The sequence below is a fragment of the Syngnathus floridae genome, chromosome 15 (assembly GCF_059516105.1).
Source record: "Syngnathus floridae isolate MCC-2025c chromosome 15, RoL_Sflo_1.0, whole genome shotgun sequence".
Lineage (NCBI taxonomy): Eukaryota > Metazoa > Chordata > Actinopteri > Syngnathiformes > Syngnathidae > Syngnathus > Syngnathus floridae.
This window is the reverse complement of record NC_142427.1, coordinates 5,232,764-5,258,554: the sequence shown is the minus strand read 5'-3', so window position 1 is coordinate 5,258,554 and position 25,791 is coordinate 5,232,764. Positions and strand designations below refer to the sequence as shown.

At 42.6% G+C, this 25,791-nt stretch overlaps 4 protein-coding genes across 7 annotated transcripts in view; 2 read left to right on the top strand and 2 right to left on the bottom strand.

Moving 5' to 3' along the window:
- Positions 1-118: 118 nt before the first annotated feature.
- Positions 119-2,412, top strand: mrps31 (mitochondrial ribosomal protein S31). The gene is made up of 7 exons (XM_088399532.1): positions 119-298; positions 473-880; positions 1,000-1,152; positions 1,267-1,410; positions 1,482-1,558; positions 1,667-1,807; positions 1,875-2,412. The coding sequence occupies exons 1-7, from the start codon at positions 186-188 to the stop codon at positions 2,108-2,110; spliced, it is 1,272 nt and encodes a 423-aa protein (XP_088255658.1). The 5' UTR covers positions 119-185; the 3' UTR covers positions 2,111-2,412.
- A 523-nt stretch (positions 2,413-2,935) lies between these two features.
- Positions 2,936-10,360, bottom strand: stk36 (serine/threonine kinase 36 (fused homolog, Drosophila)). Of its 2 annotated transcripts, XM_088398592.1 has the most exons (21): positions 10,238-10,360; positions 8,625-8,686; positions 8,404-8,544; positions 8,013-8,090; positions 7,807-7,937; positions 7,478-7,727; positions 7,314-7,407; positions 7,064-7,245; positions 6,855-7,003; positions 6,663-6,780; positions 6,433-6,564; positions 6,176-6,352; positions 6,002-6,093; positions 5,803-5,866; positions 5,621-5,731; positions 5,472-5,546; positions 5,241-5,352; positions 5,039-5,165; positions 4,775-4,949; positions 3,641-4,516; positions 2,936-3,556 (listed from the first exon to the last, which is right to left on the bottom strand). In XM_088398592.1, the coding sequence occupies exons 2-21, from the start codon at positions 8,643-8,645 to the stop codon at positions 3,440-3,442; spliced, it is 3,222 nt and encodes a 1,073-aa protein (XP_088254718.1). In that variant the 5' UTR covers positions 8,646-8,686; positions 10,238-10,360; the 3' UTR covers positions 2,936-3,439. The 2 variants fall into 2 exon arrangements, with proteins under 2 accessions (XP_088254718.1, XP_088254717.1); XM_088398591.1 differs by lacking the exon at positions 10,238-10,360 and having other exon boundaries at positions 8,625-9,328.
- The window catches only part of LOC148386007 (serine/threonine-protein kinase 36-like), a 33,202-nt gene continuing 16,886 nt past the window's right edge, over positions 9,476-25,791 (bottom strand). Inside the window, exons 2-22 of one of the 3 annotated variants that reach the window (XM_088398593.1) lie at positions 15,221-15,322; positions 15,001-15,168; positions 14,859-14,936; positions 14,652-14,782; positions 14,328-14,577; positions 14,160-14,253; positions 13,924-14,090; positions 13,662-13,825; positions 13,439-13,526; positions 13,229-13,360; positions 12,980-13,156; positions 12,797-12,888; positions 12,648-12,711; positions 12,377-12,487; positions 12,209-12,283; positions 12,002-12,113; positions 11,809-11,935; positions 11,554-11,734; positions 10,936-11,397; positions 10,480-10,643; positions 9,476-10,354 (exon numbers count right to left, since the gene is read on the bottom strand). In XM_088398593.1, coding sequence (XP_088254719.1) covers positions 10,569-10,643; positions 10,936-11,397; positions 11,554-11,734; positions 11,809-11,935; positions 12,002-12,113; positions 12,209-12,283; positions 12,377-12,487; positions 12,648-12,711; positions 12,797-12,888; positions 12,980-13,156; positions 13,229-13,360; positions 13,439-13,526; positions 13,662-13,825; positions 13,924-14,090; positions 14,160-14,253; positions 14,328-14,577; positions 14,652-14,782; positions 14,859-14,936; positions 15,001-15,168; positions 15,221-15,322 — 2,850 coding nt within the window. In that variant the 3' untranslated portion in view covers positions 9,476-10,354; positions 10,480-10,568. Of the gene's footprint in view, positions 10,355-10,479; positions 10,644-10,935; positions 11,398-11,553; positions 11,735-11,808; positions 11,936-12,001; positions 12,114-12,208; positions 12,284-12,376; positions 12,488-12,647; positions 12,712-12,796; positions 12,889-12,979; positions 13,157-13,228; positions 13,361-13,438; positions 13,527-13,661; positions 13,826-13,923; positions 14,091-14,159; positions 14,254-14,327; positions 14,578-14,651; positions 14,783-14,858; positions 14,937-15,000; positions 15,169-15,220; positions 15,323-25,791 lie in introns of those variants that run through there. The other 2 variants (XM_088398594.1, XM_088398596.1) reach the window with 2 other exon arrangements.
- On the top strand, positions 16,027-24,973 carry LOC148386008 (A disintegrin and metalloproteinase with thrombospondin motifs 15-like). The gene is made up of 8 exons (XM_088398597.1): positions 16,027-17,318; positions 19,342-19,474; positions 19,740-19,907; positions 21,264-21,547; positions 21,620-21,797; positions 21,888-22,060; positions 23,394-23,569; positions 23,761-24,973. Exons 1-8 carry the CDS (start codon positions 16,341-16,343, stop codon positions 24,542-24,544), a joined length of 2,874 nt encoding a protein of 957 aa, XP_088254723.1. The 5' UTR covers positions 16,027-16,340; the 3' UTR covers positions 24,545-24,973.

Sequence of the window (25,791 nt, the reverse complement as noted above, 5' to 3'; positions counted from 1 at the left end):
TGTATTTGATAAATATGTATTTATATTTGGGAGCTACAAATCTAGTCGAATACTTTTATGTGCACTAAAACGTAGCCAACGTTTGTCTCGGAACCTATACCACCATTTGAGTTTACGGGGAACTGTTTCGCTGATACAACAAAGACGCATGTTAGGCTCGAGGAAGGGCATATTTTGACGTAATCATGTTCAGATTCTTATCCCGCACATTGCATGCGGCTCAAAAATCATCAGTGAATATATCTGGGTCGCGCATTTCGTTAATAGAATGTGACACGGCTACACTATTAGTTTGGAGGTGAGTTGCTTTTTGCTACTGCATCTTTATTGAGGGCACTGTTTACCAATATAATTTCATAAATACTACAAGTTTGACGTATTGATCCTTCAATGCATATACATTACTACTTACTGATGAATGCAGCCTGTGACTTGTTACTTTTGACATCACAATGGTTTTCTTTTCTCATAGGGTGTCCAGTGTTTGTACGGCCAAATACCTAAACACAAGCTCGGTCAAATTATGTGACAATGCACACAATTCCAATAAAACAGATAAAGAGCCTGATCCCACAGAAACGGTGAGTGAACAACCAACACAAGATTCCACTGAAGTCAACAAACAGGATGAACAAAATCTTGGAGACAATATTAAGAAGGGTGCCGCTAAGGGAAACGAAGCTTCGCCTGTTGCAGCCAAGAGCGGAAAGGAGAATCTTCTTGAACTTCTCGGAGCTATGAAGGTGGATGTCACTAGCAAAAGAAGGCTTAAAAATGTGAAAGTTAAGCAAGGTGTCTCCCATCCTAAGTCCACCCCAGCCACTATGGAGAGCACCATTAGCATGTTTCAAAAAGCTTCAGATGAGGCTTCAGCCCAGACGTAAGTTTTTTTCCCATCATTTTCTAAACAGCTAATTATTTTGGCTGTCCTGTTCACGGCAGCAACAATGCAGTGTTTTTTAACATTTCTGTCTTTTCTTTTCTTTTCTTTTCTTTTAGTCAGACACTGAATCCAGAACTGCTTGCAGCCGCTTCAGCTGCTGCTTCCACATTTCCTAACCCCGTTCAGGCAGAGTCTGAACTGCTCAAGCAACTGAGACAGCATGAGTCCATCACCGAGGCTCACAAGAAGGGTGACGTGAACAACCTGGGGTACATTAGCGTCAATTATGTCATCAAATTAGAACCTGACACTCACCAACCACCACATTATTTTGCAGTTGTACACTTGTTTGATATTAACCCAAGGATCTTTGGATTTTTTAGAGTGCTTATAGCTGACATGAAAGTGGGAAAGAAATCCAGTCGACAGAATGCTTGGCCAGCCAATCAGATTCGGTTTGATGACGATGGGCGGGGCTACGCACACGATCGAGGAATCACTGCAGAGCTGGACAGCGTTCGTAAGAAGTAAGTTGTTTGATATGTGACCATTGTTGTTGTCAGGTAATGCTGAAATGTTAATGTTTATTTATTTTTAGGAAGAACCTGTTCACCGGTAGAAGACTCAACATCTTCTCATCCACTTCTGATGAAGACAGAGTAGATGCAACATTTGGTGATTACTTAAACGCACTCGTGGACAGGGAGAACATGCAAGCCGGGTTTGAGTTGAACATGCCTTACTCGATTTTACTCCCAATTTTCACACTAAGCTGCTTTTTAGCTCGACCAACCCTGTGGGATGCCGACTTTGTCAACCAGCTGGCTTCTTCTGTGAACCAAATGCCCCGAAATGCCTTTGAGGAGATGATTCAGTGGACCAAAGAAGGGAAACTGTGGCACTACCCAATTGACAATGAAGCAGGTGAGTTCATAACAGCTGTAACTATGTAGAGGAAACAATGAATGACCGTGGTCGTTCCTTTCATCAGGCCTCGAGGAGGAAGCCAGCGTTCCTTTCCATGAACATGTCTTCCTGGAGAAACACCTGGAGGAGGGCTTCCCCAGGCAGGGGCCAGTGCGACATTTCATGGAGCTTGTGGTGACCGGTTTGTCCAGAAACCCTTATCTGACCGTCCAAGAGAAGAAGGAGCACATTTCCTGGTTCAGAGACTACTTTAATCAAAAACAGGACGTCCTCAAAGAGGCGGAGGTTTACCTAAATTAGATTTGGACATTTTTATGTCATTTCAACATCTCTGAAACAATAAGAAATGACCCTTTTTAGAAAGGACAAGATTGTGTGCAGAAGATCAAATAATGTAAAGGAGCATATATGGAATACATTCAATCCACAAGCCTCATTTGTTTTTATTGGAAATTTCCCCATGCGAAAAGAGGTAGAATGCATATTAGTGAAAACAAACAATCTAAAAGTGTATCACAGACAGGAAGCCTGTCAAGTAATGTACTCTGAGCAACATTCAAATAAGTTGTTTTCAGCATCATTAAAATAACATCATTAATGGATGTTTGCTCATTATTTGTGGATGGGATGAATTGGTTGAACATCAGTGTTTAAGGGGCTGTTGAGAACCGTCTGTCAGTTTGATTGATGACGTTTTTCTTGGCAGTTAAATAGGTTTATGTTGGCATGGAGCATCCTCAGCTCGTTTACACTACATGTTTTTATAGAGCTTCAACTGTGTGTCCTTTACGAGGAAGTGCTTTTCAAGTTAAAAACATGCAGAATGCTGTTTCATAGTGGTCATTCTCTGCTTTACTTATTAAGCTTACTCAAGGAAGAGCTTGACATTTGAAAACACTCCTGTTTCCACATTTCGTTCACTTTTCCTTAAACATGTCCATAGGTGCCAGGGTGAAGTGTTGGCAACCTAATTGCGAGGGAAATAAGACTGTTTACACACTTGGGCCTACATGCAGACAATAATGTTTAGTATGAATCTAAAAAGTGCGCAAGAGCTACTGTGCGCTGGTTTATTTAATATGTACCACAAGGGGGCAGCACATATAGAGACAATCATTGATGATGATGATTGATGATAGAACTTTATTCATATCACAGTGGGGAGATTTACTTGTCACATCAGCGTACAAGAGTGCAAGAATACAAGTGCCAAATTCAAAAAAGGATAAATAACAGACAAGGACAAAGACAAGTGCCACAAGTAGCGGGAGAGACAAAACACAATTTTATCAGGCGCCACGCATTCACCTTTACACAGTCATGAATATGAATTGATCTCACGCCACCTGCAAGCCAAGCGAATGAACTGCTACAGGGATGGATAAAATATTCAGTACATCATATTTCTATTGCTAATATCATAAAGCCTATATGTCCATTCACAGCCCTTATAACACATTTTTAAAACTTTGTAATTTGGATATCAACCACTTTACTGTGATTCAAACAGTTATATTCATGCACTTTCCATTTTTGGGATTCATTTGAGTCTTTTTGCAATAATTATTGCATTCAATTTCATCAATATTACAATATGCTTTCCTGGCAGACACAACAAAGGTGAAAAATTTATGAATTGTTATCAATGTCTGTCTGGAGCTGTCTCATAAGAGGAAGATAGTCACATTGTAGAGGTGTATGTTGAGCCTGGAGTAGTTGTCCTCTGGCATCCAGTGATATTAAGACCTGGGAATTACAAAAATACAATCAGACATAATTTGCAGTGATGATAAAAATAACGCTATGACGAGAGTGCATTCCTTTCCTTACCTGTCGCAATGCATCCTGCTGGATGTACAAACTCAAAGTTGCAATGGCGGCTTCTCTCACTACATTGTGGGAATCGGTGCATGCGGCTCTCAGAAGTAGTCTGGACACGCTTTCTTGCAGCAGCTCGGAGATGGCGCCTTGAACATGTAGCAGGTTTCCCAGAGCTGCGCAGGCATGGTGACGAGTGTGGGCATTCGGGTCAGAGGTCAGTGACGCCAGTGCGGCTCCCGTCATCCTGGCTTCTTCCAGCCATGGTCTCATCTCATCATCACCTGGCTTGTCTATATTCTCCCTGCTTGAACCCCTGTGTGCTTCATTGTCTTTCATTATTAGCCGCCTTCCTGCGTTAGATGCAACTTTCACTGCAATATAACCTAACCATTTGCCAACTGACAAGCAAGCCACCTGCCGCACATGCACATTAGAGTCCTCGAGAAGGTCTATCATGCTTTTAAAAATGATAACGCTTAAATTGGGCAATTTGGGTGACCTGAATGGGTATAAATTTCCCAAAACTTTGCATGTGGCGGCCTTGATTGGGTCATAAGCATGAGTGAGCGCCTGCAGTAACACGGATGATTCAATGTGAAGCTGGAGGTGACCAGAGTGAGGGCAAAAACGGCCGAGGAGGTATAACAGGGAGAGGAGCTCTACAGCAGAGTCCCCGAGCTCATCTCGCTGAAGCAAATCAGAGAGCAAAGAACTTGCAGTTCTGGGCGGTGTCTGCTGGCCCGACGGACTGAGCGCCGGTGCAGAGAAAAATCCACGAGCAGCTTTACCAAGGTGGAAAACAAAGCGTTGACGGTCGCGCAGCAACAAGCGGCGCAGAAGTGACAGTGGCAGCTCCACTAATGAAACAGGAAGCGTTTGAATCACCTACCAAAATATAAAACAACACACATCAAAATAAGCAGATAAAAAAGAATACTAAAAATAACAGGGAGAAATATCCAAAATAATGAGATGTCTGATATGAGTATTTTGCAAATATCATCCTTCGTTGCGCCACTGAATTATGATTATTTCGTACCGAAACAAAATGAACGTTGACATAGATTATATCTCCTGTGACAAAATCCTAAATTCACATTACTATTATTTCTTGTTGTTGTGTTAACATCAGGATGCACTAACCTCCAGAAGCCCTTTAACCACACCGCAGCTGTCATACAAGTGCAATATTCTAGAACTGGTGCATGAATTCAAGTCCAAAGCAAATGGAAGGCACAGGAAGTGGCAGCTCAACTCGATGAAGCTCTCCCCACTCAAACCCTCCTCCAACGGACCTGAATGGCCCTCTGCAAATATACTATTGGGGGGGGGGTTAGTTTTAGTGTTGCTCTACGATGGTAAAAATGAAACATTTTGAAGACATCTGAAGGAATCATCAACACCAACCATTCAGAGCTCAGCAGCCAGCCAAGAGTGTATACAAATTTTGAGTTGTTCTCAGTAAACAGGGAAATATACCAATATGGATCCTTGGAGAAGACCAATAATGAGACAGACATAAGAAAATGCAGACCTGGAAAAAAAAACATGGAAAATGATGAGTATTTCCAGAGATAAGAGATTTACTTCATTAATTGTGTGTGTTTACCATTTGCTGAACACAAATCCATGTCTGGCTTGGTCTTTGCCAGCGCAGTGCCAATCCCTTCCCAAAGGTGATTTAGTATGAGTGCATCCCAACATAAAGAAGCATCATCATGCTGTGAGGGATATTCAAAATGATTTGGGATGGTGCTCAGTGGGGCCGAGTTCCATTTAGTCATTTGTGACTATTTGCCGAGATGGCATATGAGAACGTTCACACTCTAGAATTACTGACCTCATCCACCGTGTGGAAGAGCAAGGCGAGGAGGCCGTCACAGAGTCCTCGACCTGGCGGGAGTGGAACTTGGAGCTGTTGAAGTAGAACATTTTTCTGTTCAAAAAATCCTAAATTCATTGAAATTAAAACTTTCTCACATTGTTTACCTGACGTGAACCACTGACAAGTTCTTTCAGCAAGGAAAGCAGCCTTTTCACATCAGCTTGAACAGCAATGTCATGCTGGCTCAACACAGATAAAATATCTGCAGCCAGAGGCTTATGGAGGAAAGGCAATCATGTGATCAAATAATAAAGGATAACCATCTTTTTACTCATTGAGTACTCACGGCTAAGGGATTGAGTTCCTCTTGGTTAAGGATGGTCATAAAAGGCTTGATGAATCGTTCGGGTCTACATGCACAAATATTCAATGAGTTAATGTGCAGTGGTTATAAAAATCTTTTAAAGTAGGTGACCCATTTGAATAGGGGTGTGTAGACTTTCTATATCAACTGTAAACCACAGAAGGAAAATGGATGATCAAACCTATTTTCTGCTTTTAAGCTGTCATAGTTTTTGTCCCAGAAGATCAGCAGCACAACAATCATTTCTCCAAGTGTTGGCAGACTCCACGGTTGCTGTGCGGTAAAATTTTGGATCTTATGACATTTTTATCAGAATACAAACTCGTCATTTACAGAATATCTTTTTAACTTCCACCTCAGTGAGACGCGAGTTTTCCACAAAGTCGTGAACTATGTCAATGAGAAGACTTGGCAGTCCAAGTTCACTGCCTATGTGGTTCCTTATGGCAAGGTCAGAGGTCAGAATCAGGTTCTCTAGGACCTTGAGCGGAAGGTGAATGGACCGAATGTCTTTCAGCACACCATCATCTAGCTAAACAGAGAACCAAGACTAAAATTAATGTGATTACATGAAATTAATTTCATGTTCAGTTGAAAACTGCACCAAATTACCTGCTGCTTAAATGCTAAAATTGTGGATTTCACTTTAACAATAACAATGCGGTAGTTTAATGGGTCTTGCGTTTTTCCGCTTGGATCGGATTCCTCAACAAGCTTCAACCAAAAATCCTCACTGTCAGCTGCCTGAAAAAACAAGTTTCCACCCATAGGTGTTAGTTTCATGTCACTCAGGTCTTTTCTATAAGCAAAGATACAAACTGATATAAATTAATTGGCCTTACTATGGAACTTGACATATGTGCAGTGACTTCAGGTTTGTTCTTGAGTGTCCTTTGGTTTAGTCGTGGCCCGACTTCTATGGAGGGGAACTCACGTTCGTAGTCCTGACTGATTGGACCCCTGAAGAAACAGTAAGTACAGTACACAATCTAGTATACCAAAATCTTGTGTAACATACAACAGTTCACAAAGACCTTTTTTGCAGGGTGCCAGTATGAGTCCTTGGAAATGCACTTGAAGGGGCTTTAAAAGATGACTGAATTGAGGCTACAGAGGTGTCACCAGGGGACGCTACTGTCAACACAGAATTGGTCTCTTCACTTTGCAGTTCATCCATCATATTCTGTAAAAGAATACAAATAGTTTCATTGTTGTTTTTAAATGGTTAAAATAACGTACTTACTTGGGCACTGTCAGATGGTTTCTTTGCGTTACTTTTGCTCCTCTGCTCTTTGACCTTTCTCAATATTTTGCTCTCTCCAGAGTTTAGTGACGTCTTTTCTGCCATTTGTTTCAGTTTCAGTGCCAGCATATCTGGGTCAGGCGTGACTGTCAGTGGACTGAAAACACCTGTGTCTGGAATCACTGCCAACACATCACTATATTAAGTACCCGTATTAAGGACAATATACTGCGTTAAAACAGCACGTCACCTAGAACACCATCAGCAACAAAAGGATGATGGAGGAGCTCTGGCCATGACAGTCGCTTCTGAGGGTCTTTCGTCAACAAACCTTTCAGAAAACTCTGGAGGGTGAAAGTATATCAATACACAATATAAATTGATATGATAACTAAAGCTGCAGTTGTTTTGTACCATGCATGTGCTGCTCATAGTGTCTGGCCATTTGATGGGGTCTTTCACAATGAGCTGCACCAGATGGAAAATAGAATTGGTGTAGAATGGAGGAACCCCTGTGAGGAGTTCATAAAGGATGCAGCCCAGGGACCAGAGGTCAGCGGTGTGGTCATAAGGCTTCTCTGCAACTAACTCAGGGGACATATAAAGTGGTGTTCCCTTGATAGAAGTCAGCACCATGGTGGAGACACTCATTGCCCGAGCAAACCTAATAAAAACATTGCATCACATTTATTTTATGCAGATTACATATAGTCACATGTCATTGTGTTGATAAGCTTACGTACCCAAAGTCACATAATTTCACCACACCGTTTTTATCAAAGAGGATATTTTGTGGCTTCATGTCTCGATGCAGGATACGGCGGGAGTGCAAATAATACAACGCTGACACGAGCTGGCAGGCAATCTCACAAACCTTAAAAATATAAGAAATAAAAAAACATAAAATATGAAATTGTCGTACTACATTCATGTCGGATGATGCTCGTACCTGACTTTCTGGTAAACTGCCATCATCTTCAATAATCTGGAACAACTGACCCTCTGCATACTCGGTCACAACAACAACCTATTAGAACGGGTAAATTATCAGTTGAAGTAGTTGAAGCAGTCTTCTATACCAGTCGCGTGCAGGAGGAATGGCAATTAAATGCTGTTCCACTAGATGGCAGAAGGTTGACTGTGAATCCACCTGTTGCCATTCTTAGGGCAGAATAACAGTTTGGGGTTCACTCATCAGGTTCACATTTCACACTATGTAAATTTGTGAGTAACGTGAGACAAGATCATCCTTGTTTCAGCATTGATATACGATTTTTCAATAGTTAAATACAGTACGGCTCAAAGAATGGAAAACTTGCGCTGGTAGAGTAAGAACACACCTCTGTTTCAGTTTCAAAGCTGTCATAAAATTTCACAATGTTTGGATGCTGAAGGTTACTCATTATTTCAATTTCCTTCTTAAGACTTTGCAGTTCTTTGTTTGAGCGACCCATCTTTGGCATGAACTTGAGAGCCACGACCTGGACACGGATGGAAAAAAAAGTTCGTTATTTTTGTGGAAAAAATAGTTTGCAAATAAAAAATTTCGAAAGCAACTTACTTGACCCGTAAATTTCTTCATCCCTTTGTGAACGCGACCAAACGAGCCCTCTCCCACCAGTTCTAAAACGTGATACGAATTCATATTTTGCAGATGGGCTTGAGCAGATGTTGATCACATGTTAACGTGAATGAAATTATTCAGCATATTAAAAAATGGAATACAGTATACACGATTGGCTGAAATTGACGTCTTAGCGCGGCTGCAGTTTTGTATGTTTGACAGGATCATTACAACTTGGGGACGCTGAATTTGGAAAACAAAATCCTGGTGTAAAGGTCCAGCTGCCGAGTTACAAAAGCTCCAATATACAATTTAAAATAGAATTGTCTTTGATAATTAACATAGAAAATTCTTTGCGATTGTCATTTCTTGGTTTAATTTGAAATTAGGTTTAATTTGATATTTCTTTTACGTTTGAAGGTGAGAAATAAAATCAGGCTTTTTAATGGACAGCTGTTAAATTGGGTCCCTAGCCTAGCAACAGAACACGCGTTCCTAGCAACAGGCTCCAACTGTAAACATGTCTGACAGATGTTTTTCGTCTAAATTTTCTTGGATCAAAAATAAAATATTATAAAAATCAAATCATTATAAAAATTACCCGTCTTTTTATGCCCCCGTTGGTGATATATTTAAGCTTGTCTTTGAAAATATCTAGTCTGTCATTAGAACAATGCATTTGTATAACATAACTATAGGTCGTATTTCAAATGCAAGTCTTTTGAAAATCATGGGATACAAGTGTGGGTTAAATAGAGTTTGTTACGGTTACATGGTATGCTAGAATAGGGGTGTTCAACTGGTTTTGTCCAAGGGACCACCATTATAACCAAGAAGCAACTCGGGTATCACTGCTATGGTGGAATATTTTATTTTACACTAACTATACAGGTTATTTATTTACATTTGCATGTCTATTTTGAGAATCACAGCTACAATTGACATAACTTGTATGGTAAATGATTCACAAAATTAGCTGGAAAACAAATCTCCGCCTGTTACGCGGATGACCGGGGGTAAATCAAGTGTAAATTGACTTGAGGATTGGACCCACCACCTTCAAAGTTGAAATCTATTACCCTATAACCAAGCCACGCCCTTTGTAATTTTGCTTGGGGGGAGGTGGGGCCTGTTCTTCACTTGGTGAAAATCCAAGAAGACACATAAAAAGTAAATTGATGCTGCCGTGAATGACGAAGCCAGGCCCTACTTGGAGAAAAATATAAATATAAAATGCCTCGGTCAAGGACACTGACATGATCATCAGGTTTGAGGATTACCACTAAAGGGCGGCAGACCACTGTTAGACAATAGCTGTGTTAGTGGACTGTAGTACTTTTAATATCCACTAAATGTCGCAAATTTATCATGTCTGTAAAGGAATACTAACTCAGCACGGACATGCACATGCAGGGGAAACATCCATGCCATCCTTACTGCTTCTCATCATCAAATTAAGTTAGAACATTTTGGATAACACTTTTCATTGACTCAGTACGAGAGATTGAGCCAAGCCGATATAAAAAGTCATGTTTTGCACACATCCTTACAGTGCCATTTTGTTAAAAGTACCAAGCTTTTCCAATTAAAATTAAATAATTTATGACAACCTGGGATTTCTCTCAATTAACTTTCAGTTGTCTGATGAGAGGAAGATAGTCACAATCACAAGGTGCATGCTGTGACGCCCGAAGAAGTTCCTTTTCAGCATTTAGGGACAGCAGAACCTTGACATAAGACAGAAAGGACACATGTATGGACCAACATGCATACATCATGAATATGGTCTACAAAATTCAAGCGATAAGTAGGCAACAATTAACAGGATTGACTTGTGCTGTTCATTTCTTACCTCGAGCATTGAGTCCTGATGTGTGTACAAAATTAAAGTTGCAATGGCATTTTCTCTCACTGCCTTGTGGGAATCTGTGCAGGCGGCTCTCAGAAGTAATCTGGACACTCTCTCTTCAAGCAGCTCGGGTATGGCGCCTTGAACATGCAGCAGGTTTCCCAGAGCTGCACAAGCGTAGAGACGAGTGCGAGCATCAGGGTCAGAGGTCAGTGATGCAAGAGTGGCACCCGTCATTCTCGTTTTTTCAAGCCACATCCTCATATCGCGACGATCCAACACATTCTCTGCTATCCCAATGGCTGTCTCTCGGCTTGAACCCTTGTTTTCATCACTGTCTTCTTTTAACCAGTCCATATTGTTGCCGACATTTCCACTGGGCCTTTCTACTTTCAACTTTGCCTGCACTGCAATATGACCCAACCATTTGCCAACTGACAAGCAAGCCGCCTGCCTCACCTGCACATTAGAATCCTCGAGAAGGTCAATCATGCTTTTGAATATGTCCGGATGTAAATTGTGCATATTGGGGGACTTGAATGGATACAACATTCCCAAAGTCTTGCATGTGGCGGCCTTGATCGGTCCGTAAGAGTGATTGAGCGCCTGGAGCAGCACGGACGATTCAAGGTAAAGCTGAATGTGACTCGAATTGGAGCAAAAACAAGTGATGAGGTATAACACAGAAAGGAGTTCTACAGCAGAGTCCCCGAGCTCATCATGCTGCAGCAAATCAGAGAGTAAAGAGCTGGCGGTTCTGGTCGATGTCTGCTGACCCAACGGAGTGAGCGCCGGTGCAGAGAAAAAGCCGCGAGCAGCTTTACTGAGGCGGGAAACAGAGTGCTGACGGTCACATAGCAACAAGCGACGTAGAAGTGACAGTGGCAGATCCACTAATGAAACAGGAAGAGTTTCAATCACCTGGCAAAATAGAAAACAGATGTCAAAATCATCATCAAACAGAAAACTACAAATCGGATGTTCTTTGCCAATTAAAAAGACATGTCTGTGCCTCGTGATCCCTCTGTCATCTCTAAATGTTTGCTGTGCCAGGAGTCCAAAAATAAGAGTGTTTACCTGCAGAAGCCCTTTCGCAACACCGCAGCTATCATACAACTGCAATATCCTGGAACTGGTGTGTGAAGTCAGGTCCAAAGCAAATGGAAGGCAAAGGAAGTGGCAGCTCAACTCAATAAAGTTCTCGTGTTGAAGACCCTCTTCAAGTTTCACTGGACTGCCTTCAGCAAACCAAGGACGACTAGAAAAAAACAGACTCATTGCAATGATTTATATTCGAACTTGAAATGCAAAAATAAAATAATCAACACAAACCATTCAGGGCTCAGCAGCCAAACAAGAGTATAAATAAATGTTGACTTGCTCTTAGAATAGAGAGAAATATATGAATATGGATCATTGCAAAAGACCATCAAGGTGGCACACATGAGGAAGTAAAGTCCTGAAAAAATAAAACACAAACAGGTAAGTGCGCTGTGAATCTTTTTCAACTAATCATGTTTTCTACCATTTGTTGAACAAAAGTCCATTTCTGGCGTTGTCCAAACTAACGATGTTCCAGTCCTTTTCCAAAGACGATAAAATGTATGTGGATCCAAACATGAAAATCCACATCCATGCTGTTGGAGTGATTCAAAACAAGCATAGTTAAGAGCCACTGATGTTTGACAACCACTCCAAATGTCATCTACACGAGCACTTTTTGTTGGCTGACCTCAGAGAGTGTGTGCACAAGTAAATACAGAAGACCGTCACAGAGCCCCCTGTCCGACAGGAATGCAAATTGGAGCTTTTGAGGTGGCGAACATAGACAAACATGTAACAAACAAAATGTCAACTAATATACAGATTTCACATTACCTCCGAAAAACAGATCACTTACTTGATGTGATCCAGATACGTGCTCTTTCAGCAAGAAGCCGAGCATGTCCACATCAACATTGACAGCAACCCCGTGTCGAGCAAAGAGGGACAAAACGGAGGCCGATAGAGGCTATAGGAGAACAAAGTCAATAGTCAACTAGCCAGTTAAGTCACTTAAGTGGCCCAAAAAAAACTTTTTGTATTTGAGAAACAAATATGACCTAAATAATATTCTGTCATTCTCAGAGGCCTTATGACGTATTCATACAGAATCTGCATCTGATACTTACAACTAAAGGACTGAGGTTAGCTTGATGAAGAATTGTCACAAAGGGCTTGATCAAGTCTTCAGCTCTACAGGTAGACAATGAGTTTCAATGATCCGGGACTGCTACCTCGACATAAACAACACCATTGTGAAGAAAAATGAATGCTCAACCTATTTTCTTCCTTCAGCCAATCATTGTTCCTGTCCCAGTAGAGCAACAGCACCGCAATCATTTCTCCAAGTGTTTGGAGACTCCACGGCTGCTGCTCGGTAAAAGGTTCAACAAAAGGTTCCATGATAGTATTCGGACATTCTTATATTGGATGTTACTGACTGAATATTTCTAATGACCACCTCAATGAAGTGTGAGTTCGCAACACAATCATGAATCAAATCGAAGAGGAGACATGGCAGTCCAAGTTCACTGTTAATGTGGTTCCTCAGGGCAAGGTCGGAGGTCAGAATCAGGTTGTGCAGGACCTTCAGTGGGTAGCCAATGTGGCACGTGTTTTTTAGGACACCATCACGCAACTTAGCAGAGAAAACAAAATGAAATGAGTGTAATTGTATCAATTACGTCATTTAAAAACAGCACTTAATTACCTCTTGCTTCAACACTAAAATGGCGGATCTCAGTTTGGAAATAATGGTACTGTAGTTGAGCTCTTCTTGGTTTTGTTGGCTTGGATCTGACTCCTCAAGAAGCTTCTCCCAGAATTCCTCACTGTCAGCTGCCTGGAAGTATGAAAAATGCATTTTCAGTGATCTACCATGAAGTTATGAGCAGTGCTGGCGAATAATTTCATGTATTACTGTGGAACGTTTGCGTGTCCTTGTCTGTAGTCGTGGCCCAACCTCTACTGAGGGAAACTCTCGTTCATAGTCCCGACTGATGGGACCCCTGCAGAAATCATACACACACCAAAAATGACCAATGTAGAGCTGGAAAAAAAACAAAAAAACAATAGCTAATGCTAGCTCCACTAGTGTAGCAAATGCTAGCTCCGCCAGTGAGGTTTAGTTACTTGAGCCAAACCTGTCTGATTGACTTGATGTAGTCTCAATTTGGTTGGTTTGATCAAAACTTGGAGGTGCAAAGGTTGAATTATGTAAGGCGATATCAACAGGGGCGGATGAATCCAAAAGTTGCATTACTGCCGCTCCGCAATCTCCTTCAGATTCTACTCCATCCCTCTTTTCCTGTTAGACAGATCATCCTTTTTGTAAATTCACATTTCATCTTTTTCTGGAATGTGTTGCTTTAAAATATGTATCTGGTTCACATTAGCGCTACCAACCACTTTCTTCATGTTGCTTTTGTTTCTTTGCTCTCGAAGCTTTCGAAATATTCTCCTCTCTCCATTGTCTGTTGACGTCTTTTCTGCCATTTGTTTCAGTTTCCGCGCCAACATGTCTGGGTCAAGTGTGGCTGTTAGAGGACTAAAAATAGCTTCGTCTGGAATCACTGCCAACACACCGCTGTGTTAGTACCACACAAATGCCAGGCTAATTTGCAATTTTTTTATGTTGTCACCTTTAACACCATTAGCAACAAAAGGATGATGCAGTAGCTCTGGCCATGACAGTCGCATCTGTGGGTCTTTGATTAACAAACCTTTCATGAAACTCTGGAAGAAAAATACAATTATTTCAATTTGCATTTTGCGTTGACATAATTAATAACACTACAGCTGCGTTGTACTTTGCACGCGCTGCTCATATTGTCTGGCCACTGGATGGGGTCGCTCACGATGAGCTGTCCTAATTGGAAGATGGAATCGGCACGAAACGGTGGAATTCCTGTGTGGATTTCATAAAGAATGCAGCCTAGAGCCCAGAGGTCGGCTGTGTGGTCATAAGGCTTTTCCGCCACCAACTCGGGGGACATGTACAGTGGCGTTCCCATGATTGAAGTCACCACCATGGTGGAGATGCTCATTGCCCGAGCAAACCTAGTCAAGAAATCGTGACATCATTTTAATTGTAACGTCTCATAAGAAGAATGGAAGTCAAATCATATACGTACCCAAAGTCGCACAGTTTCACCACACCGTTTTTATCAAAGAGGATATTTTGTGGTTTCATGTCTCGATGGAGAATACGGCGGGAGTGCAAATAATACAGAGCTGACACTAGTTGGCAGGCAATCTCACAAACCTTGGGGAAAGCAAAATGATGAAAGGTAATTCCGTCATCTGGAATAGGGGCATGATTATGTGTGGCACTCTATTACCTGGCTTTCTGGTAAGCTCCCATCAGCTTCAATGATCTGGAATAACTGACCCTCAGCATACTCGGTCACAACAATGACCTGTGAAAAGCAGGAAGCAGCTTTTGTGTAGTAAACATGTTTAGGGTGTGTGAGAGAAACGTACCTCGGTTTCAGTTTCAAAGCTGTCAAAAAGCTTCACAATGTTAGGATGCTGAAGGTTACTCATAATATCGATTTCCTTCTTTAAACTCTGCAGCTCTTTATTGGAACGTCCCATCTTTGGAATGAACTTCAGAGCTACTACCTGACGGGTACGCAGACAAAGAGAGGACTAAACCAGGGTGAATCATTCCAGTTACCTATACTACAATAAATCAACTTACTTGGCCTGTAAATTTTTTCATTCCTTTGTGAACTCGGCCAAAGGAACCCTGCCCCACTTGTGCCAAAACATGGTAGGAATCCATCTTAGTTATGTTGCTAGACTGGGAAGTGAGACATAGACAAGTAAGTGGAGTCAAAGGGCCTACATCACAAAGGCGACTCTCTTTTCTGTTTGCCATTGATATGTCGCAATGCCATTCAGCATCAAAGCCACATATATTTTATTTTTAGAGAACATCACTAACAATGCAATGCTTGCCAAGATAGTTTTGGCCAATGAAACCTTTATAGCCATTATGTCATTCGACCTTGTTCCACTTGAGAAATGTACAATATTTGCACTTAGACAGAACAAGTTCCTCTGGAGGAGTTCTTCAACTGACCACTAGAGGTCAGACGACAGCTTTTGAAATAGTTCAAGAAATAACCCATGATGGCGTTTGAGCCAGTGCTTGTTGGTTTAGAATTGGTGAATTAAATATAAAGTTGGAAACATTCTTGAGGTAAATATGCCAAACAAACAACCGTCACAACATGAGGAATAGCTGCACTTGCATCAGAGCTGTGTCAATGACTTTGTCATTACAAAGATCTCTGTGTGTCAAAAAGGTATGAGTAGTAGCCAATAATAGCCAATTTATAAGTCCACTTTTTGACATTTCAGCGCGTTAGCACAATGACTGTTTATTGTGGCGCATATTTCCAATAGTTTTACATCTAGTTCTTGAAAAAAAAAGGTTAAATTCGTTATGGAAAGCCGTTTGAGGATTTCTTCATAAACTTTTTCTAATTCAAGTTCAACATCTTAAGCTCCACTCCTTGTCATACTCACGAGAATGGAGGACTAGAATGTTTATAGCACTGGACTGGATCCTCTAGTCTAGTGACTCAGCCCTGTCCACGACAATAGACTAGAAGAGCACGTTGCATCCAATGAGTGTCTCCTCCAGCGGACTGCCCCCTCCAAAAGTGAGATAGAGTTTCCATCATTTCACACAAGACGAAAATGCATAAAGTGCACTGAAGGCAGCAGTGGAGCGAGCACACAGGTGCAGGCCGGGAATGGGTCAGGATCAGGAGGAATTTACACTCTTGTAGAAAGACGCCTGCACATTGGATATGCTCTCCCTGAGCTTTTGGTCCTTGCATTCCAAGTTGAATGCAAACATCGTCATGTTTGTCAGAACAACGTGTCTGCTCCACGTCGTGGTATCGCTATCCAGACTGGTTCGCTGCATGGAAAGTGAACTTTGCTTCCCGTTCATCCTGGACACGCAACAGCAGTATAATGACAACGACGTGGATGCGCTCCACGGCAAATGTGTGCTAAGAATTCAAGCTTTCCACCAGGAATTAGTGGTGGATTTACGGCAAGATTCCAACTTCATTGGCCCATATGTGTCCAGCCAAGACGCACCGTGGCTCTCCGGTACGGACGTCACCATTGAGCTGAGTCACTGTTTTTACTCCGGCTATGTGAACGCTGACCGGTTTTCGTATGCAGCCTTAAGCCTGTGTAAGGGCGTGCAAGGTGCATTTGGCTACCAAGGCTGGGAGTATTTTATCAGCCCGGTGCGTAACGCCACCGCGAGCGCAAGCGGTGCGCACGTCATCCGGCGCAGAAACAGCGGCAACCTGAAGCCGAATTCCACTTCCAGGTGCGCAGTCAACAGTGACATAAGTCATCACGTCGCGCAGATGTTGGGGAAATACAAGACCGTTGAAGATAACAATGCGACTGAAACCATGCTAAGGGGCACGGGGAGAAGCAAACGCTTTGCGTCGGTTCCCAGGTACGTGGAGACGCTGGTGGTGGCGGACCAGACCATGGCTGAGTTCCACGGAAACGACCTCAAACATTACCTCTTGACACTCATGTCAGTGGCGGCCAGGCTCTACAAGCATCCGAGTATCCTCAACTCCATCAACATAGTCGTCGTGAAGATTTTGGTTATATCCGATGTGGACAAAGGACCCAAAGTGTCCGGGAACGCAGCTCTGACGCTCCGGAATTTTTGCACTTGGCAAAAAAAGATGAATAAGAACAGCGACAAGCATGCAGAATATTGGGACACAGCGATCCTCTTCACAAGACAGGTAAAATTGATTACATGGAGGTGGGCTACATTTCAATAAATTGCACTTATATGTCAAGACAAAAAAAATCTCGTTTGCAATAGCTCGTATCTTGAAAATTTCCTCAGTCAAGGCACTTGCACCTCAAGGCACCACTGTAATGGTACCTTCTGCCATCTAGTGGAGGCACGTTTAATTGTTCTACCTGTTACTATACATGGTTGGCATTGCTGATCAAAGATACATTACCTACTGTAAATAAGTAATTTGTCCAAGTCCATAAAGCAATGCACACAATACATGGCTGGATTTGTTTGGTGTTAATGAAGTGAAAGCCTTGACCTCAATTCCACCAATCTTTGAGCCCACATGGCCTCATAATGTAACTTTGAATCTGGTTTGGAGGCCAGAATTAGGAATACATGACACATGATCTACAAATGCACCTGTAACTTCACCAAGGCAGAGCATGAGCACCCTCTGGGGTGCCCCTGTTGGTAGTTTCTCATAGCCGTTCCCATTTCTCCTGCTCCAGCTGTGACCCCCCCTCCCCCCCAACTTGCCTGCTCCTAATTAAACAGGGACCTAACGGGAAAGACAGGAGGAGGAGGTATAATCTAGGTTGTTCACATTTGTTACGTCACATGGAGTTTATGCCCCACCTGCTCAATCCTAGTCAGAAACCTCCACTTCCTCCCAGCTGTAAGTCAGACCACATCATGTAAGCAGATCCGTATTCATTCACTTCATACTTCCTGTCTGCTTAAAGAGTTGAATTACTGGCTGTGTGCATTTTCCACCACAATACTTTAGGTACCATCGGTCTCACTTCCGGCAAATAGCAAAAAGCCAGGTGGCTTTTGAGGCATGGAAACACTGACATGTTTCTTCTCAAATATAACTTGCAAATTGTATTTACGTTGCGGCAATACACCAAAAAGGCAAAATGAGATGACAGATGTGGGAAGTAGGTCATTGCGGAGAATCAACCCTTAGCCCCCTTTTTGATTCTTGCCTCTATTTTCTTTTCTCACTAATGACCAAACCATCTCATGAACACATCTGGAGTTAATTTGCACCGCCGAATAATTTCGGTTTAGTTCTTTATTTGCAAAAAATTTGTTCTAGCATAAAATGTCATGAAGGTGTACATAAGCTATGTATGCAACAGCTGCCCCGAGCCTTTTTTTTTTTCTCCTTAGAGAGTGTATGCAAAGCAAGAAGGAGTAGGCAGCCGGGCGGTACTGTGTGGTTAACGTTGTCGACTTGTCCTGTGATTAGGAGGCTCAGTCAAGTGCTCCGAATGGATCCTCGCTAAGATTAGACTTTGGAATAGTGTGGTGACAGAAAAAGGCCATTTGGAAACTGCTCTTGCAAGAAAATGCAATGATTGGAGACCAGTGCCATGACGTCACATGGGACCATGTGCTCCTAACGCTAGTCAGTCTCATTTAACAGCAGAGGGAGAGAGAAAGTTTGCTCTTCTGACAGGACAAGAAACAAATATTGAGGGAAACAGACGGGGTTTAAACAAACCGTCTTGAGTAGAAAAACATCTTTGGGATTGCAAACAAACAATCTGTTGTAAATATCTTCCACACTTTTGGGCCAGTTCGCTTGTTGCCAGGGAGTTTTCCATCAATCATATGGACGATTGACAAAAGTCTCGAGACACATTTCTTAATCAATAACAACGAAGGATTCTTTCACAGAGTTTTGTGTGGAATAATTTAACTTTTGGATTGAAGTAGAACAGAGATTGCGAGCCAGGCCCCCTCTCGGGTCCAACATTAGTCACCCCTGACCTCAGACATCTGGATGAATGGACAAAAATTTCCAGAGACACATTCTGAAATCTTGTAGAAAGCCTTCCCAGAAAAGTGCAAACTGCTGTAACTGCAAAGGGGCCCGACTTTCTCAATACTTTTTGCTCCTATTTTCACATTTTCCAAGGAGTCCCAATAACTACGCTAAGTGCATAAAATGGCGGAAAAATAATTTGAATCATATTTTATATTTGTTATTTGAATGTTTGATTGTCCAGGACTTGTGTGGGGCTTCCACATGCGACACCCTTGGAATGGCCGATGTTGGCACCATGTGCGACCCAAAGAGGAGCTGCTCCGTGATCGAAGATGATGGTTTGCCTTCGGCCTTCACCACAGCTCACGAGCTCGGTGAGCCATACCAGCTTAATGAATCACACATTAGCCGGCGTGCCACCAGGGAATTGGGGCTTGCTGAAAAAAAACCATCATCACCAATGAAAAATGTATCATTTGACAATCAGGGCGGGACTGGCCATTTAGAATACAGGACAGATGCCCAGTGGGCATAAGTCAAAATGCTAGAGACAATTTTTGGTGCCAGTCCAAGCACACATACACTGGCAAAATAAACAAAGTCAAAGACAACATGTGTCATCGGGTTCCCTCTCTGCAGGACACGTCTTCAACATGCCGCATGACAACGTGAAGGCCTGTGAGGACGTGTTTGGCAAGCTGCAGGACAACCACATGATGTCTCCCACGCTCATTCAGATCAATCGCACCAGCCCGTGGTCACCCTGCAGCGCTGCCATCATCACCGAGTTTCTGGACAGTGGACACGGTGAGTTTCTATGCGCGCTGCTCTCCAAACACTTTGGATTGATGTGAAACCAACAGTGGAAATGATCACAAGCTGTTTTAATGGCCCTTCAGGCAGTGAAATATTTGAATGATGATCACATTCATAAAACACATGTTCCTTACGAATGACTATTCTGTTCACAGTAGCATTGCCAGTGAAGGACATTTGCTGTTTTTTTTTCTCCTCATCTGTACAATCATTTCAGTTAAATACACGGCTTAGTGTTTGCATTCATGCATTCTTTCGAAGAGCAAAAATGGACCCAGACTGTTCTCCAACATCCCAGACCACAGAGCTCGGCCTCGGAGTGATGCTAAAGCTTTATTTTAAAAACTGCTCCACATCTGTCCCAAATTAGTGGCTTTGTTTGGAGGAGCGTCACCACAGTGGTTTGGAGAGCGCAGCTTTAACCAGCCTGTGTTTCCCATACAGGTTGAGTAGACACTTTTGATTCATGCTCTGACAACTGGAGAGCAAGAACCAGTCAGGATTGCATTGGGTTTCTTCAGAATGACCCTTTTCTCCACATTTTTGACACTAAGTCTAATAATGTTGTAACACGGCTTCTTGGTGCCATCGCTCATAAATCTTCACTGACAGAGCAGCCTGGAGATTGAAGACACGCCACGGCATGTTTGAGACAGTTTACACATGCCGTGCTGCGGCCATGATTATTTTCAGGACAACCTCAGACATTGATTTGGGCAATGCGCTTTGGAAGATGATGAAAACATTTTTTCAAATGATTTAAATTTGCAGTGTAATAGGAGGAAGCAATTTAACATTCGCTGCTCCATTTGTGGCCTTTTCAAAAGGACAATTTCCCTGCTAACATCCTAAGCTATACAATTTGATGCATTTTGGTAAATTCCTTCCGCAGGCAGGAGTGATTAAAAACTTTCTACAGGAATCTCTTTTCAATTGATAATAACCTTTAATTTTTTCCAAACACCTGCTGGTCCAACTCTTCCTATTATTATCTAGTTCCTGGAAAGGTGCCTGAGTGTCCTTTCTTGAAACTGCAGCTCAGCTTAATTTGACTTGTATCACTAAATGGAACATTTAAAGCTATTAAAAACCAATTGGAAAGTTTGGGAAGTATACTTACACTGTAATTAATTTAATTTCAGCGTGAGGGGAGAAATTTCCGACAAGAGCTTACAGATGAAGGGTCGGGGTGGGGTTCTGTGTGGTATTTCTCATAGTACATTGCTGCAAGCCACCCACCACCAATTCATGATTGGTCTCGAGTAACTTCTCACGGAATTGTGTCCATTTGGTGGAATAAAACGTTTGTTGTTCAAGTCAAGAACTGATGATGAGAATTTTTTCCAGGGGAGTGTTTGTTGGACCAGCCCCATAAACCATTAGGCCTGCCCAACGTGCTTCCTGGAGCATCGTACCTCCTGGAGCGTCAGTGCGAGCTTGCCTTTGGTGAAGGTTCCAAGCCCTGTCCCTTCATGCAGCCGCCGTGCGTCCGCCTGTGGTGCACAGGCAAGTCCAATGGCCAGTTGGTGTGCATGACTCGCCACTTCCCCTGGGCGGATGGCACCCACTGCGGAGAGGGCAAAGTTTGTGACCGAGGCATCTGCTCTCCCATAGAAGAGCAAACTTTAAAGGTAAGGGTTAAGAAACTTCAGGGACAAGAGGACTGACTCAGACAAACAAATTCCAATGTGTGTATTTTCTAGGTGGATGGTCGATGGGGCAAGTGGGGTACGTTTGGTTCCTGCTCACGCACGTGCGGAGGTGGCGTTCAACTGGCCAAAAGGGAGTGCAACAACCCCCTTCCCTCAAATGGGGGCAAGTACTGCCAAGGGGTTCGGGTCAAGTACCGCTCCTGCAGCCTGAACCACTGCCCTGCTACAGGTTTCAATTGCTCAAAAACTACATCAAGTTTCCTCCTTAAGAGGGTTCCAGTTCCTCATCTTGTTTGCGCCATCTCTCGTCTCTGTGCAGGCAAGACTTACCGCGAAGAGCAGTGTGAATCCAGAGGCCGCAGTTTCAGCAGCAACCATATTGCCCCTTCTGTGGTGTGGGTGCCCAAGTATTCTGGAGTGAGTGTCGAAGACAGGTGTAAACTCATCTGCAGGGCCAATGGAACTGGCTACTTCTACGCTATGGCACAGAAGGTAAGAAGCTATATATTCATTACAAGGAAGGAAGGAAGGAAGGTCACACAAATACCACAATAAATGTGTCTCCCTTCAAACATTCTTCTTCGGGGGGCAAGAGGCTCCGCAAAGCAAAACAAAACAAAGATTTACAAACTGGAGGTAGTTAAATGGGAAAGGAATCCTGGAAAAAAAGTCTGAAAATAATAAATCAAAATCTTATAATAACAAATAAAGTCAATTATTTGGCCTGGCATCTGGGGCAAGCATATTTCAAGGGAGGCCCCGTCCATCACCGCCGCTAGTATGATTCCAACTTGTTTCATAAATCCAACCAAAAAAAAAACACAATTTATTCTTTTAGACATTTAGACAAGATTTTGAATTTTCATGAATCCATCCTATCCAATCAGATCAACAGGCATCTAAGCTTGACGAGCAGCCAGTGTCTCTTGCTGGGACCAGATGGGAGGGAAGTGAAGTGAAAACCATAAGAATCTTAAACCAGGACATGCCACACTTTGCTCCAACACAGTAGTCGTAACCGCATTATCGAATCTCTACACTTACTACATGCCAAACCTACAAGTTAACAGCTGTGTTATTTCCTTTTCCTTGCACTATTACATTTCAAATGGTTTCCTTTTTTTGCTTTATTGAATGTTGAATGTCTTTTTAGGGCCTGCTTCCTTTTAGTCTGTTCATCTCTTTACTGAAAAGATTTTCACGATTACATTACATTACATTACATTATCTAATGGCAGGCTGTCATCCCTTTCAACTTTGGCTTTTAAGATTTACATTTCCACGTTTTCAAATAGGATTGTCAAAACTCATGAGTGTATATTTCTTTTCATCACTCCACACGCCTTGTAACGTTACCGCATCAAGATAAGTATAAGGATGTGAACAATGTGGCCGAAAATGATTTCATTTGTGAGCAATGTGAATTCATGTGAGCCTCTGAGGGAAAACAGCAATGCATGGGACGATGGAGAGGAATGGAGGGGGGTTTATCTCCCTGAGATAATATGGGTGTGGAGTGAGTGTGAGCAGCCGTGAGAGAAAGTTCACACTACATCATACTGAGTTAAGAGGACATGAACACTCAGGGGACATGTAGCACTCAATCATAGAGCAGCTGCATGCGTGTTCGAAACATCTGAACCGAATATCATTTTACGCCACATCCTGTTCCACGACTTTGTGGAAATACACTCATCTCAGCTTTTAGAAATGATTGCCATATAATAATAACACCTAAAAATATAATCACGCCATGTAGAAAGTGAAATAGCGCATTTTGGGTGCTGCGTTTAATGAGCGGTCTCCTCTGACTTGCACACCACAGGTTGTGGATGGAACCCCGTGTTCCCCGGACTCTACGGGAGTGTGCGTTCAAGGAAAATGCATTAAGGCTGGGTGTGATGGAAAAATTGGATCAACCAAGAAGTTTAACAAATGTGGAATCTGCGGCGGTGACAACAAGAACTGCAAGAAGGTCTCAGGACTCTTCACCAAGCCTATGTGAGTACAGTAATCCCTCAGTTGGACAAATTTGCCGATTGGGTGGGTGGGCCTATGGGGGTCTATAGACCATATGGCCAGCTATTTACCTGTTCAGAATGATCCTTTTTGCTCTTTGCATACTGTAGAAACCCATAAAAAAGATTGTTGAGGAATCTCCAAGATAACTCTGTCTGTGTGGTGTTATGCAGGCATGGCTACAACTTTGTGGTGATGTTGCCAGTGGGCGCAACCAACATCGACATCCGTCAACGCGGTTACCAAGGAATGTTGGGTGACGACAACTACTTGGCGGTGAAGAACAGCGAGGGTCATTATCTTCTGAATGGCGACTACGTGGTGTCAGCCGGCGAGAGGGACATCATTGTTAAGGGCACTCTGCTGCGCTACAGCGGCACCACTGGGCTCTCAGAGACCCTCCAGTCTGTAAATACCCTGAGGGAGACACTCACTGTGGAAGTCTTGTGCGCGGGCAATTTAACGCCCCCTCGCATACGCTACTCCTTCTACATAGCCCGGCAGAGCAACAAAGAGGACAAGACTCAGAAGAAGGAGGAGCGAGTGAAATCCCACAACAGCGTTCTGGCTGATGACAGCGTGAAGGAGACTCTAAAGAAAGCTTACAGCAAAGAGGAGCCCCTCCTGGTGAAATGGACAGCGGCTAACTGGGACGAGTGCTCGGTTAGCTGCGGCAATGGTTTCCAAAGGCGGATGGTGCAATGTTTGAGGACGGACGGCAAGCCGGGAATGAACTGTGATCCTTCCAAAAGACCCTCGGCCACCAGAGCTTGCGGAGACCCGTGTCCAGGGTGGTACGCCGGCCAGTGGTCCTCGTGTTCCGTAACTTGCGGGAAAGGCTTTAAGAGACGACCACTGCACTGCAAAGCCCAAATGGGACACTTGCTTCCCAGGGACCACTGCAGTGGCTTACGCAAACCTCAGGAGCTGGACTTCTGTAAACTCAAGCCTTGCTAGAGACTTGAAAAGCTTGAGTATGACTGAACTTGATTCAACAGCTCTTTTCCACACACTCTCTCCTGCATCACGAGACACTTGCACAGAAGAGCCCAAATAGATGGTATTATGCATTTTCCCCACCATTTAAAGCAAACCACCTGAATCCTCTTCTGACAGCACAATAACATTGTACAACGTTACTATGAAGCTAACTATAAAAGGTTCTATTATTGTAGAGTTCAATTATTTAAGAGTTGACATATGTTAGTAAGCAATTTATCTCACGTATGAGTCTGAAACGCATTTAGTGTCACATTTAAAAAAAAAAAAAAGGTATTTTTAAGACAATTGTGTAGCCTGCCAGGTGCATGAAAACAATGACAACAAAAAACATTTTCATTATCCAAATTAATCCTTTAGTATAACAAATCCCAAATCACAATCGGATGTCTTTCTTCCTTTTCTAATCGGTAAGGGAGCTGTATTAATTAAATGACGCCACTTTTTCCACCCTGTCATCTTCCAGAGAAAGCCACAAACAATACTAAATACCTGTGCTGTAGAAATAATTTTTTTCCCCAATTTCGTCACCGTCAGTCACTGCCAAAGATACCGCACCACTTTCTGTGCACTCACAGTTAAATCTTGTCAATCGATTATATTCTTGTTATATTTGCGAAAAGGGCCCACTATGTCTTATACAACATCCTGCCACAGGATGGATACTTTTATAGTCAGGCTTTGATTTTCTATTTTTTATTATTAATTTAGCAACTTTTGCACTTTGTACAGCAAAAGAAACAGATGACTTATATGGGCTGTACTGTATACTATGTATACATTTATTCAGCTCTGTGCAAAATTTCATGTAAATACTTTAAAATCCTTTTCCCTTTTTTTACACACAACTGAAATGTCTGAATATATTTATTCCAAATAAAGCCTTGAATGAAAAGTTTAAAAGTTTTCCATGTTTATTTACATGACTAATTACGCTGGTTCTGTAAACCAGTTAAAGATGAATGAGAAATTCTAAAAGTGTCATTTCTCACAGATGCTCTTATTCAGCCTCTCAGGACGCTTTTTTCCCCCCTTAAATAACATTTTTGAGAGAAGTGTAGATACATCACTATAAAGGCTCAATAGTCTGACCTACATAAGAGCAGATGAAGGAGAACCTGGAGGGCAGCCAATGGACATATTTGTTTGTTCCCCCAATGGTCTCTTGCCCGACCGAGTTCACGCTCAGATCTTGCTGCAGGTTT